The 14,296-nt window shown below is 39.8% G+C and overlaps 1 protein-coding gene across 2 annotated transcripts in view; it reads right to left on the reverse strand.

The window, feature by feature from the left end:
- Nucleotides 1-14,296, reverse strand: part of nup153 (nucleoporin 153) — a 15,998-nt gene extending 1,702 nt beyond the window's left edge. The window contains exons 1-20 of one of the 2 annotated variants that reach the window (XM_042745741.1): nt 14,140-14,296; nt 8,188-8,401; nt 7,799-8,083; nt 7,534-7,625; nt 6,943-7,071; nt 6,671-6,787; nt 6,430-6,474; nt 6,269-6,322; nt 5,530-5,670; nt 4,040-4,092; nt 3,796-3,916; nt 3,549-3,698; nt 3,315-3,413; nt 3,155-3,236; nt 2,975-3,073; nt 2,321-2,899; nt 2,032-2,217; nt 1,032-1,925; nt 596-943; nt 241-504 (exon numbers count right to left, since the gene is read on the reverse strand). In XM_042745741.1, the coding sequence (XP_042601675.1) occupies nt 241-504; nt 596-943; nt 1,032-1,925; nt 2,032-2,217; nt 2,321-2,899; nt 2,975-3,073; nt 3,155-3,236; nt 3,315-3,413; nt 3,549-3,698; nt 3,796-3,916; nt 4,040-4,092; nt 5,530-5,670; nt 6,269-6,322; nt 6,430-6,474; nt 6,671-6,787; nt 6,943-7,071; nt 7,534-7,625; nt 7,799-8,083; nt 8,188-8,401; nt 14,140-14,217 (4,030 nt within the window). In that variant the 5' untranslated portion in view covers nt 14,218-14,296. Of the gene's footprint in view, nt 1-240; nt 505-595; nt 944-1,031; nt 1,926-2,031; nt 2,218-2,320; nt 2,900-2,974; nt 3,074-3,154; nt 3,237-3,314; nt 3,414-3,548; nt 3,699-3,795; nt 3,917-4,039; nt 4,093-5,529; nt 5,671-6,268; nt 6,323-6,429; nt 6,475-6,670; nt 6,788-6,942; nt 7,072-7,533; nt 7,668-7,798; nt 8,084-8,187; nt 8,402-14,139 lie in introns of both variants that reach the window. The other variant, XM_042745740.1, reaches the window with a different exon arrangement.

Raw genomic sequence — 14,296 nt, forward strand, 5'->3', positions numbered from 1 at the left:
TAAAAATAACAATTGGGGTTAATTGTTATATAGATGCATACAAATAACTAGAGGGTTATTGACAGGCTTTACTAGGTAGCATGGTGGACAATTTCATCAAAATCTCAGTTTGAACTTGTAAATCCAAAATGATTTTGGTAGTACTTTGAAGGTAAAATGTAGTTAGGCAATTGATAAATGTGTTGTGTGAATTGACTTTAGAATGACTTTTTTCTGCTGATGTTAACAAGTCTCTCTGACCTTGGCCTGTGGAGGAAGCAGTAGATCCAAACGTAGGAGCAGGGTTGGCTTGCTGACCGAATACAGGGGCAGAATTGGGCGTAGCTCCGAACGCAGAAGCTGGGGAAGCGGTGGCCGAGAATGAAGGTGCTGCTGACGCAAATGCAGGAACACTGGGTTGAGACGCACTTTGTCCGAAGATGGGGGTCTGTCCAGAGCCAAAGCCAGATGAAGGTGTGGCAGAACTGAAGACAAATGGAGAAGGGTTGGCAGGTGGAGCTGGAGCTGCAAGAGATAAGTAAAATTAGACACATTTGTGCACAATGACATCCAAAAGGTCAAAAGCCAACAATGGGACTTTTGGTGGTAAACTAACCGGCAGAGGCTGGGGTGGAGGATGCAGTAGCACCAAAAGTGAAAGCAGGGGAGGATGAGTTTGTGCCCGAGCCAAACTGGAAAGGTTGTGCTGGGGCAGGTGCAGCAGAAGGTGCCGCAGGAGGTGCCGACTGGCTATCCTGCGGCTGCTGTCCAAACACAAAAGTCTTTGCCATGGTTTGTTCAGAGGAGGTACTCTGGCCAAATACAAAGGTACTTGAGGGAGCAGGTGTGGGAGCCAGGGAAGAGGTAATGGGAGTGCTGAAAAGGCTGGGGGTGGAGCTGGAAGAAGCTGGGGTGCTTGAGGAGTTGGCCATGAAGCCAAAAGTGGGCTTTGGAGCAGATGTTTCTGAAAAGCATATAGTTGTAGAGTAAAACTGAGGTACTACTAGAACATATAACTAAAGCCATTAGGAAATTAGGACAGCATCACTCACCTGTCATACTTTGTCCAAAACTAAACGATGGCTTTGGAGGTTCTGCTGACTCAGCAGGTTTCCCAAATGTGAGCGTAGGCTTGGGAAAATCCTTTGGAGGGTCCTGCTCACCGAAAGAGAAGCCCAAGGTTGGTGCTGGTTTTTCAGCTTCCTTGGAAGCACCGAATAAGAAGGCAGTGGAGGGTGCAGAGGTGTCCTTGTTCTCTTCTGTTTTTCCAAAGGTGAAGGTGGACGTCACCAGTGTTTGCTCTTTTGTTGATGCTTCCCCAAACTTTATGGTAGAAGATTCAGCTACTAAAGACTTGCCAAAAATAGGAATGACATTTGCTGCCGTTGTTGTGGTGGTGGTTGAAGCTGTTTCTGAGGGAGCAGGAGCATCATCTTTCTCAGCTTTGGACTGGGGCACAGAGAAACTAAAGGATGAATTTGAGCTTCCATTCTCACTGGGTTTAGCTCCGAACAAAAATGAGTTTCCAGCGCCAGAAGCTTGAGAGCTGAAATTGGTTCCATTACCGCCACCAAATTTAAATCCTGCACTAGAATCCTGAGATTTAGTCTTTTTTTCAAGCGAGTCATCCACAGATCCACCAAATGTAAAGGCCTTTGACACACTCTCTTTTGTTGCTGTGGATTCTGATGAGGAACTACCAAGTTTGACCCCACCAGAAGCTGCATCCGAGGAGAAGCCACCAAATTTGAAGCCCTCGGATTTGGAGTTTGAGTCGGAGGACCCAAATCCAAATTTAAACCCTCCTGTGGTAGTAGTAGTATCTGAGAAAGTCCCTCCAAACTTCAGGCCAGCAGAGGTCGAGTCCGTAGAGCCAGTACCAAACTTAAAACCAGATGAACTTGAGTCTGTACTGTTGGACTGAACGCCAAATGATGAACTGAAACCTGAAAAAGAAATGAGATTTCTGGTCATCAGCCTGCTTCGACTAAACAGAAAGCAGCTGCTTCGAAGTCTCCTGACTCCTGGAAACATCATTGCAAGACACTTTACCTTTGGACTCTATTTTAGCTCCTGGTTTTGCTGACTGGCAGGCCACACACTGCTGGTCCTCTGCCTTATTCTGAACACAGCACACCTCACACTCCCAGCTTCCCTCAGGTTTCTTGAACTTGTCCCCAAATCCTGCAGTGCTTGCAGGTGCAGAGGCTGGAGTCGAGACCGCCGTGGCTACAGCTCCTATAATACACCAAGGAGTAAGACATCTGGTATGCAAATATTTTTGATGCAAGTCCATTAAATTTTATTTTTACTCTTAACAACTGCAAAACTGAAACTTTACCTGGTTTAGAGCTCTGACAGGCTACACATTTCACATCCTGTGCCTTGTTTTGAACCATGCATACATCACAATCCCAAGACCCTTCTGGCTTTTTAAATTTGTCCCCAAATCCTAACAGTCCAGTTGCTGAAGAAGCGGTTGTTGTTGTGGTGGTTGTAGAAGAAGAGGGGGCAGAGAGGGTGGATGACGCCTCAGAAAGAGTTGGTAGAGTCATTCTGGATTTCACTCCAGTCCCAGGTTTGGCCGTGTCACAAGCTACACATTTAACTACATCCGGTTTGTTCCTGACTAAACATGTGTCACAGTCCCAGCTACCAGCTGGAGGAGCAAAGAGGGAACTGATGCTTGCAGGAGCTTCTGTGGATTTACTGTCTGATTTAGATGAAGAGTCTGTGTTGGGTTGTGGAGCAAGACAAGCCACACACTTTTTGTCTGAGGACTTGTTTTGCAATAGGCAAGTGCCACAGCTCCATGACCCCGCAGGTGGCCTAAACTTATCACCAAAACCAAGAGAAGCAGAGGATGTTGATGCAGACAGTAAAGGCTTATCAACGGAGTTCTGAGCAGGGGATGCAAATCCTGAAAACAAGAAAAGGATAAATATATGCAAAAAGTAATGACTTTTAACATGGAAAAATCAGAAGCAAATCTTACCAGGTCCTTTTAGTATGTCCAATACACTGCCCTGTTTTAAGACTTTGGCTGGTTTGAAGGGTCCTTCAAACTCCTTTTCTTCACTGGCCACTGATTTGACTGCAAAACACGCAGAAAATAAATAAATACAATAACATAACTTTGAATGAAAATGTGTCTTCTTTGCAAATCAAAACTTACCTGGTGCTACTGTTGGAACAATTTTTCCATTGGAGTAAGAGGGGCCTGTTTTCATAGTAGGCGCACTGAAGGTGAATCCAGACTGCAAGGAAGAATCTTAATTATTACAGATGCTTGCTCTGTATGAAACGTAAAAGGTAAGAGAATAAAGGAAACCTACTGATGGAGAGAAAGAAGGAGGACTAGCAGCTGTTGCCTTGACGATAGGCGAAGAGAACGTGAAGGGAACAGATGGTGGTGTGGATGGTGCAGCTGGCTCCTGATTAAACAAATAAAAATGATATGTTACAAATACTCATCCACCATAACTGCTATGAAACTCTGTCAGTTTGATAAGTCAAGACTACATCAGACAGAATGCACAATTCTAAAGGGGTCAGAGGGGAGGTAATACCTTATTTGCTGCCGGTTCCTCCGAGACAATTATAAGTGGTGTTGTGCTGGAGGTGAGTGAAGAGGTTGGGGGAGGAGAAGAGAAATTAAATGTTGGCAAAGTGAAATTGCTGGGAAGAGAGGCAGGCGGCAGGTCTGGTTCCTCGGCAACCTGAAAGGAGACCAGCTTAGATGAGCATCAAACCATACCTTTAGACAGCTTCAAAACAAGTTCTACTCAAAAGCATATAACCAGCAAGTTCTCTGACCTCATCATCAGGTCTTTTGGATGAAGGTCTAATGGCCCTTTCCCTCTTCATTTTGCCCCCTCCTGAACCAGCACTGCAGGTCACTGGGGTGCTGGACAAGGGGTAGGACAAACTGCTTGTGCTGGAGACAAAGAAATTGATGGACTAAGTAAATATGCAAGTGATGTCACTAACATTCCTTGTACCATCCAAAAAGAAAAGATGATTTTAAAACTACCACAACAAATTGGTTGGTCTCTCGTACCTGGGAGAGGGAGCCTGGGCACGATCTGAAATGGGAGGGGATTGTCTGACCGGCTACAAAAGGCAGAGGAAAAAAAAGTTAGTTCTCTAGAAGAGGAAAAAACACAGACTCCATTGCTTCAATCCACTTAATTACATTATATGGCTTGCCATTTTTGCACAGTTTCAACTTAAGATGAACAATGCGCATTACCTTTCAAAAGTTTGGGGCCAATGAGATTTTTTCAATGTTCTGTTTTTCAAAGTGTCTTTATGCTCACCAAGGCTGAATTTATTTTAAACAATAAAAATAGCAGTTTTGTGAAAATGCCAAATTAAAATAACTTTTCTATTTTAATACATCTTAAATTGTAATTTAATCCAGTAACATTACAGCTAAATTTTCAGCAACCATTACTTCAGTGTTGGTGCTCAAGAAACATAACATGAAAAAAAGGTTCTGATGCTAAATATTTGAGGAAACTGTGTACCATTTTGATAAACAGATAAAAATAGTAAATAAAAGGTCTTTACGGTCACATCTGATCAACTTAAAGCTTTTTTGTTGAATAAGATTTTTTAAAGATATTGAAATATTTTACTGAGCCAAACATTTATATTGCTGAATTGCAAGTACAGGCACTTCCTTCATTTCTTTTATTTATATACTTTTTTAAATCCATTTATTCCAACCAATTAAAAAAGGTGCCCAATCATCAGTGGCGTGCGGTGGTGTTTTTAAATGAGGAGGCAGTTATTTATATATATATATATATATATATATATATATATATATATATATATATATATATATATATATATATATAAAACTCTGTAAACACTGCCACAGACACGAAGATATATCTTTCATTTCATCACGCTGAATGCTCACTAAAAACTGATGCAGTCATCACATTTTCAGATCATTTCAAGTTTTATTTTGACGTGACAGAGTTGTCGTATCTAAGCGGGAGAGTTGTTTACTTGCTTTATAATTAGTCAATAACGCCATAATTTTCTTCATTCAGGCCTAGAGCTCGCACAAAAACAAGAGGTGGGATTTATCGCATAAACCAATCACATTCAATCATAAATGATCATATCCAATTATAGCGCAATGGAGAAACTGCCTTCTCTCACGTGACTTTCCCCCATTCATTCTCAATTACAACCCAGAAAAGTCACGGCACGCTAAGGGGTGTCTTGTTGTAAGCCTATGGAGTGGAGGGAGGCAAGCCTCCGCTGTAACTTTACCTGCAGGTGTTGCTGTTGGACAGTGTTACTTCATAAAAACAAGTGACTTTTATACTTTTAATGCCATATTTAGTAATATTTGTTATTTAGGTTTATAATATCGATTATTTTGTCATCCAATTTTTTTTTTAAGGAGACACTGCCTCCCTTGCATCCTCGGAGGGAACTCCCCTACCAAATATGCCTCTCCTTTCAGTTGTTTCATAGTCATATGTTGAATTCCAATGTAGGATGGATTGTGATAAATATTGAACTCACAATCTCCTTGTTACTTTTCTCCACTCCTCTGTTCACTCCACCTGGAGTGAGTGTCGGTCTAAAGGACATCGAGCGGTTACCAGACACTGCAGCAGCTGCAGGGACCACCAGCTTCTGCACAGGAGGGACTGATGGCTCCAGCTGTGGGTCAGTGTAACAACATTACAAATACAGCAGACAGTTCAACAGTTCCTAACACCACTGCGCAAAGGATATCAGGCTATCCATTTTCTGAGCAATATAAAAAATAAATTGTAATTACTATACAGGGATACAGTAAAATACAGGGATTTTACAATTCTCAATCCATAATTTCAAGAATTTTCCTGAATACAAGTGGCATTAAACATTGCAAGCTCATGGACATCAAATGCAAGAACACCTCTGCTATGATTCATCAAGTGTGTTCACTTTAACTGCAAAACAACACACACAGCCCTGGATATTTTGGACCATGTACATCCACCACAAACGGTTATTACAGGCTTTAGGTTTCTGGTGTTGGGTGAATAGGCACATTGTTTGGGTTTGTAGCCAGCTGCCACAGTTGTTAACAGTTAAAGACAAGCAGCAAAAGCAAAGTAAAAGTTGCCAATTTTACAAGACACATTAAGGTACAGTAGTAAATGCTTCTATATATGAAAACCATGTATGGATTTCTTTCTCGACAAGTTCGACCCCATTTTATCTGACACTTTACAATCTTAAACAGCTGTGTGTATTAAGGCACAAGACTTACCCGTTTCCTCTTTGCCTGGAAATTTGAATTGTCAAGGTCTGTGTGATTCAGTGACTAAAAAAAAAAAAAGAAGAAAAGTTTAAAGACTGTAAAAACTGAAAACTTAACTGAAGTCACTTTCAAAGTGTTGTAATGTAAAACTACTACGACGCAATACTTACAGCTGACAGAGGTGATGAAACTGTAGACGGAATTCTTTTTGCATCCTGCAAGGTTACCAAAAACATGTTTTATGAAATGCTTACTTTTGTTGTTTTCCCCAAATTTAAATGGAACTATTTGTTTAAAAACGGCTTAATTTAAAGAAACATTTGGTCAATTTTAAACTCTTTATTCTAGAGGCCTATTCTAGTAATTTTCATTTTTATTTTTAATCGATATACCAAAGCTCAGTAAACTCACAGCAAGAGGACTGGACATGCGCTCCAGGGACTGTAGGATGCGTCTTGCTGTGGCACTGGTAACTCCACAGGGTTGAGCTCCAGCTGGCTTTGCCTTTATCTGCCTTCTAACAGGAGGCTGTGGAACAACAAACCAGAATTCCGGACAAGTCAAAAAGGAACAAACAAAAAAAAAAAAAAAAAAAAAAAAAGGCATTTCAGTTTAAAATTTATTATCAAATAATAGTACTGGCCTATGAAACAAGAGTCAATCATTGGCATGATTGTTCAGACCTGGTAAGGTGTAGCCGGGCGAGAACGAGCTGATCTCATCGCAGCAGCTCCTCCATAAGTGGTCTTCCCTGGGTAGAAGGGTGAATCCCCCAACTGACTGGAGTTCAGTACTGAACTGTTCAACACTGACTGTAAGAGAACAAACATGCCTAACATTAATCTCATCTCAGTAAAATGCATGTTCACAAGTCACACTGTGACAAGACAACTAGGACATTCAACTGCTTGTTCATTTTTTAAATTATGCACTACTATGAGAATGTAAGGTATATATTTTTAATATTTTTGAAGTCTCAATGTCTAATGCTCACCAAGCCTGTATTCATTTTAATAGAACAAAGTAAAACCAGTAATATTGTAAAATATAACAATTTAAAATAATATTAACAGTTTTCAATGTCATGTGACTCCTCAAATCATTCTAATAATACTCTGACTGGTGCATTTCTAATCAAAGATGAAAACAGCTGAGCTGCTTATTATATCTAATTTAATACTACATAACACTTACAACCAATTCACTGCATACTTGTATTTTTGTGATACCCATCAACCTTGACTTAAGTTCCCAGAAAAATATGAATTACTTACTGATGAAGAAGTGCCAAAGACTGACAGGTTGAATGTTGGTTTCTTGAGCCCAGTGTGGGCGGTCTGCGATCCAGAATGTGTGCGTTCCATCTCTGGGGACCAGAGGAGCGGCACAGTCTTTGACATGGGAACATCTGGAAGAAGATTAAGCCCTGCTCTTAGTTCTGGCTATACCTAGCTTAGATTGTTCTAAACAACTTGACAAATCAAATGCTTAGCATCAACACTTATCTACTGGTTTCCATTTAGAAATGTGGTTGCTCACCTTTATCAGATGCACGTGATGAAAAGCCACTGGTAGTCGAGATATTGTCATCCTCATGCTGAGAGCTGGAGTCCTTAATCTCTTTCACCAGGGAGAAGTTGGAGGTTACAGCGAAAGGGCTCCCTGAGAAGGGTGCTGTGGACGTTGAGGGCTGGGAGAAGTGGGAGCTTGTGCCGCCTAAAGCAGGGGAACCATCCAGGGAGGGGAAGTGCAGGTGGGTCCGATTGAGCGGGGGTCTCGACAGAGCTTCCGGGAAGTTCAGCGATGCTTTGCTTGTAGATGGTTCTGAAAAAGGAATTTAGCATTTCATCTCTAGAACGTTGGCAACATAGCTCTCTAGGTTTTGGAATAGCAACTGTGTGTATCTCCCGGAAAGCACAAACTCATACCTGTGTTACTCGTGCTGGGCTCTGGAGAGTCTCGTCCATCTGGGAGTGGGGTGACTTCGTCGTTGCCGTTGGGGGGAGGAGCCACGTTATTCCGGTCCACCCCAACTGTGCCGGTATCACCCTCTTGAACTTCTCCATTTTTGAAATATTTCTGCAGCCAGGAGGGGACTATGCTCTTCACTGTATCGGTCACTCGACTAATCAGGCCAGGATGCTGCAGGAGCCAATGGAACAAAATTAGCATATCCAGTAACAATAAAAGACTAAGACCTTGAAACTAGGGCTGTGCAATTAATTGAAATACGGTTTCAATTTTGGCCTTCAATGATTATGAAAATACAATAATAGAGATAAAACGATTATTGCACCCCATTCTGGCCTCTTTCTAGTGGTGCGCTTTCACTTCTCCATAAAAGGCCAATTTCACGTGCAAATCAGTAAAATCATGTAACGTGATTTTTGCAAAATCTGACGTGCTTGATTTATGAATGTTGATTAGATTTATTCATGTTTTTAAAAGCGTGAACTGGCGCTGTTCCTTGGGAGGATTACTGTGTATGCACTCAGAGACGGAAAAGAACACGGACAAGTGAAGTCAACTTCTAGCTAAGGTGCACACCTAAACGTCAAATACATGCAAAAAAATGTGTGTAAAATGCAATGTTTAGTGACTATTCACATAAAGCCTTGTTGGTTATATAATAATTGAACATAAACAGTTGAAGATGAAAATAATTGTCTAACAGTAAATTGGATCAGTGCAGCTCTCAAAGTGCCACGGGGCTATATTTCTGCTGTCGACAGGGTGCATAATATCAATCAAACAACAAAAGACAGACAAAATCACTTACTGCCCTAGACTGAAGGACTTTTTGTAGCTTTAATAAATAAGTGAAGTTTAATTCTTACAGAGAAGACTATGCTGTTCTTTTAAAATTAGATTATTCATATATTGCTATCTTTAAATAAATCATTCATTTAGAGTTGTGGTTATATGGTCCACTTATAAAATATATTATATTTAGGCCAAAATATATAATCCATATGAAATATAAAAAGTCCACCCCATGTCATATTTGTTTTGGACTATTTTAACTTGTAAATGGTTGATTGATCTGGGCATATTTCTGATTATAATTCAGACAAAATGACTTTTTCACTGGAGACAGCAATGCTTCGGATACAGGGCTCGTATTTTACCCAGAATAAATGGTTTGGAGTTAAAAACATCTTTGTTTACTACACAGCTTTACATTTCATTAATTGATGGACTGGAGTGGTGTGGAATACTTGTGGATTATTGTGATATTTTTAACTGGCTGTTTGAACTCTCATTCTGATGGCACCCATTCACGGCAGAGATGCAATTTCTCCAAATCTGTTCTGATGAAGAAAACTCATCTACATCTTGGATGGCCTGAAGGCGAGTACATTTTCAGCAAATTTTATTTTTTGAGGTGAACTTTTCCGTTAAGCATCCAGACTTATTTTGGACAATTTCATATCAACTTTTTCTGCCTTAACCAGTTGCTTATTACAATAATAACTCAAAAGGGAATTCTTAAGGGCTTTTTACACTGAATGCAAAAATTTGACGCGATGATGGTTTTGAATCTGAACAATAGATCCCTATGGGGCTATTTACACCAGGCGCAATCATTCGCGGTGTCAATTTTTTTCCCCGTCGCTCGGCGATGAAACGGGCCGTCCAGTCAGATTTGAGCTTAGATCACATGCATGGAGCAGCTGTTGCTGCACAAAAACGCAAAAAGTGGTGGCGCTGTTTTGAAAACTAGTGTAAACAAACACCGAAGAAAGAGTATTCCGAGCGATTCCAAGATAGAAGAGAGTGGATGCTGAGTTCTTGTTATCTTTGGTATCTGAGAACAGATTTATTCGCACATGTTCTTAATATAATTTTTATTAATTGTCCACTGAATTATGTGATCTGGAGTGTCCGGTTTTTATTTTTGACGTGCGTGAGTGCTATGAGACAGAGTGCGTTAACGCTCTAAACCTTCCGTATTGAAAAAATATATATATTTCTACACAAGATATGTAAGCAAATCGAATATGATCATGATGGTGTATTTTCTGTATGTGTTTTGCAGCTCATGGTATTTTTGTAACAATAAAGAATGTTTATGACAATAAGCAGTGTGGCGGCATTATTAAACAAACGAAGAGTGCTTGTTTGCCTGTTACAGAATCAAAATCAACTATAGATCACAATCGGAAGTTATTACAAGCACTCAAAGTTTTTAAATTTCAAATTTTCAAATGTGGCTTGATGCTACTTCTGTTTGTATTTTAAGATGTTTTCTTGTAAGCATTATACATAGTTTGTGTTTCTGGCGCAGAACCAAACTTTGTTTGTCTTAATTTAATGCTGTATATTGAGCAGCAGATGACGTTAAATCCATATATGAGACACTTATCTTAGGAAAAATACATTGTTGGTTGGCGCCACCTAGCGTGCAGGCATGAATTAGCAGAAGGCGATCAATCCTTTCGCTTTCGAAAGCAACATTTGTTGGTGATTCGCCTCGCGGTCAGCGTGAAACGGCCTTTAGTCTTAGCAATCCTAAACCTTTTGGATTTAGGTTAGCATTGAACATCTGACATAAAATTTAAGAGCTTAAGTACTTTCGCCCAACTTTTCGCATGAAGCCAAGCTGTAAGAAAAGACATAATCCTAAAATTTGATTCAAGAGTTAACAGAAGTACATGTTTCCCCTATTTATCATACTGCAGAAGCAGTGTGGCTTCCAAGGCTGGAGAGAGCCTGGATTTGAGAGCTTCGGTTGTCGAGGAAAAGGGGCCCTGGGGACCAAATCACTGTGCAAGCACTACAGGCTTATTGTTCTTTAACAGAGCTCCAGGGTTTGCACACAGCAACACCACAGACCAGCTCTTTGGCTGAAGGCTGAAAGCATGTGACCCACAGGCAGGTGGGAAAGCTAAATAGTCCATTTAGCCTCAGCAGAAGAGCCCGGAGAGATTACACAAACAAAATGGAAGGCCTTTAAAGCTTATAGATACCTGTGATTTAAATGTAGGTCAGAGCTAGAGCGTAATTCATCTTCCTGCCTCACTCTGAGATCAAGACGACTACATAAGAAAAGATAAACAACATGAACATGCTGCATGTACTCGGCATACGAAACCAGCTGTGTGCATGGCTGGGGCCTCACTCATGAGCTTAGGGTTGCAACATAAGTCACTTCCTGTCAACAGTGTGCACATGGCACCATCCAAGGTTAGCATGGCCAATCAATGCAATGCTGGGCAAGTTACTTCCAAAATGTAATAGGTTATATATTACTAGTTACTCTCATTTGAAAGTAATTAGTTAAATTACAATAATAATGTCTCTAAAATGTAATGCTTTACACTACTTTTGTTTTATTATTATGTTACTTTCACCAAAACAACCACATTAGTATGACTTGGCGCCTATGGAACAGCAGCAATATGCCATTTCCTGGGTTACCCCAGTAAACAAACCAGCGCAACTAATTTAATATGCATTATACAGAGGCAAGTCAAAAAGAAAATACCATAAATTATGCTGAAGACAGTAATTTCCCCTCAAAGATATATTCATATAAACCCCCATCCCCAAATGTATCGCAATTCGTTTAACATCGCAACTGACTTGAATCTTCACATAATTTTATTGATTTTCAACTGGCTTGTGGTGCGTTAGCTTACCTTGTCATTGCCATTGTTTACATGGATTTTGCTGGCAAGCTTTCTAAAAGCTGGCGATTCTATTGTTAATAGAAGCTATATAACTTCCCCAACATAGTTCTCTGGGTTCAAGCGGCATGGCAGACAGAGATAAACTTAATTTCCGTTGCTTAATCTTGCCTGCGCTCTCGTCAACTTCTCTGACTCTGTCTCACACGTATTGCAGCAACAGAAAATACACATAATATTTTACCCACTGAACTTTTTCTCTGGTCCTGCTGGAATCTCTTACGGTTAAGATTAATTTGTAAAAAATAAATAAAAATAATAATTAAAAAAAAATATTATAATAAAAATAATAAATTGTAACATACATTACTAAGATTGTAATGGGTATAACATTACCAAAATGTTTTAGTAATGCAGTATATTACTGCATTACAGCAAAAAGTAATAGATTACTGTAAAGGCATTATTTTTGTAATGCGTTATTCCCTACAATGCCTATCTATTCTACCAAAAATGGGTGGATGAGCAGACTTTCATAAAGTGCAGGGGAAAAACATAGACTTAAGTTTATTTACAATTTATACTCTCATTATAAAATGTCATATTATCTAATCCAATAAAAACGCCTGTCAGCTCAACTCTCCCTGCAGTGTTAAAATGCACTTGCAGCTGACATGACACACATTGGGAAAGATGTTCTGCTGGGAGTTGTGCTCTTAAACAGCACTTTTTAATCAGTATCATACATGCAGTTTTATTACCTATTAAGTGGGGTGCAGCATAGAAGATTTGCACATTTAAAAATGCCACATTACTGGACCACTTAAAATGTAAGCTGAAACAGATCAGAAATAAATCAAACACAGCATCTAAAATGTACAACTTCCCTTATACAATTGAACTCAATTTTGGAGGAAAAAAAATGTCTAGTCAAATGTGTGCAGTTTATGTAATACTGGTGGACAGAAAAACAAGGTGCAATGATGCACAAGAGATCCTGTTCTTTCTTAGTTCTAATTACTATGCCAGAATAAATCACTACATGAGATCAGAATAGACAAATAATTTTTTTTTGCCACATTTTGACAACTCAAAAACAATGGTTTAGATTTAGAGATCAACCAATGTTTTTACACGCCAATACAATTTATTTTTATGTTTGTTTATTTAATAACCAACATGCAGAAGAAATAAAAAAATGCATAAAACGTGTACATTGTAACAAACTGTGATTAACCCTTCAGCAAATAAACATGTCAAAAACTTTTTTGTATTCAAGTCAAACCACAAATGCAGTACATCTTATACTTGATTTCCCTAATACACAAGTCTTGTACTTCTATCACGTAAAATGCAAAGTAATGTAAATAAATGCAAAGTTCATATTGCTAAAATTATGAACAAAATATACTTTACGAGGTTTAAAATTACTAAAAGACTAAATTAAAATGTCTGTTCATAGAACAACATTAATCCATTAACATGCGTTAGACTGGCTGCACTATTTCTCTTTTCATAAAGCAGCATGTGAGTGTTTCCACTGAGCTAACGTTACAGATCCCTCTAAAACACGCCACGACACGCACTCATCCCGCCTTTCTTCCTGATGACAAACCTAGTGCAAAAACTAACGTTACCTGCGCTTTTCCAAAACATGTACCAGACTCGCTAGTCATATCCTACTGATCCCTACCCAAGTTCAAGACCTGCACATGAAACACAAGTAAAGAAAGCGTGGACAAAAGTGCTGTGAAGCTCAGGTTACCCACATGTAGACCCTCTGAGCGGCACAAAAGAGGGGAGATGTGAATTTCGGTCTATAAACAACATTTTATTTAAAGGGCAACAACATTAAAATACTGCTTAAATGCTGTTATATTTGTTAACATTTGAATATTCTTGTTTGACGCCGGTGCGAGCCGCAGCTAACGGCTAACGGATTGTGTTTTGAAACGCGTTCACGCGGCTGTCTAAATATATTGAAATACCTTACATTCAAACTTCACCTCTCTAACACCATATTGTGAGCATTTTCCTCACTGAGCGACTATGCCTCTTCAGTCAAATGAGTTAGCGGTATTGCGGTGACAGTGTTGAGACCGTGTTGGAGGAACGTGAACAGGCCTTGAAACAGGCCTCAAAATGTCTCCCGCTTTACAAATACAAAACCCGCCGCCAAAACACCGGTGCGGCTTAAGTTAATAACCGTTCAAATCCTTGCCGTGGCGACTAGGGTTTCGTTTTATTTACCTGTTTTCCTTTGGCATACGGTTTTGAAGCGATGTGGTATCTTCTTGATCTGATTTTCCCTCCTCCTGTCGCCGCCATGGCTAACTAGATTGAGTTTGCTCAGTAGCGCTTCGCCGGATAGAGCTCCGCTGTCACAGCGCAGCTCTCCAATATACCA

The sequence above is a fragment of the Cyprinus carpio genome, chromosome B19 (assembly GCF_018340385.1).
Source record: "Cyprinus carpio isolate SPL01 chromosome B19, ASM1834038v1, whole genome shotgun sequence".
In the NCBI taxonomy this organism is placed as follows: Eukaryota; Metazoa; Chordata; class Actinopteri; order Cypriniformes; family Cyprinidae; genus Cyprinus; species Cyprinus carpio.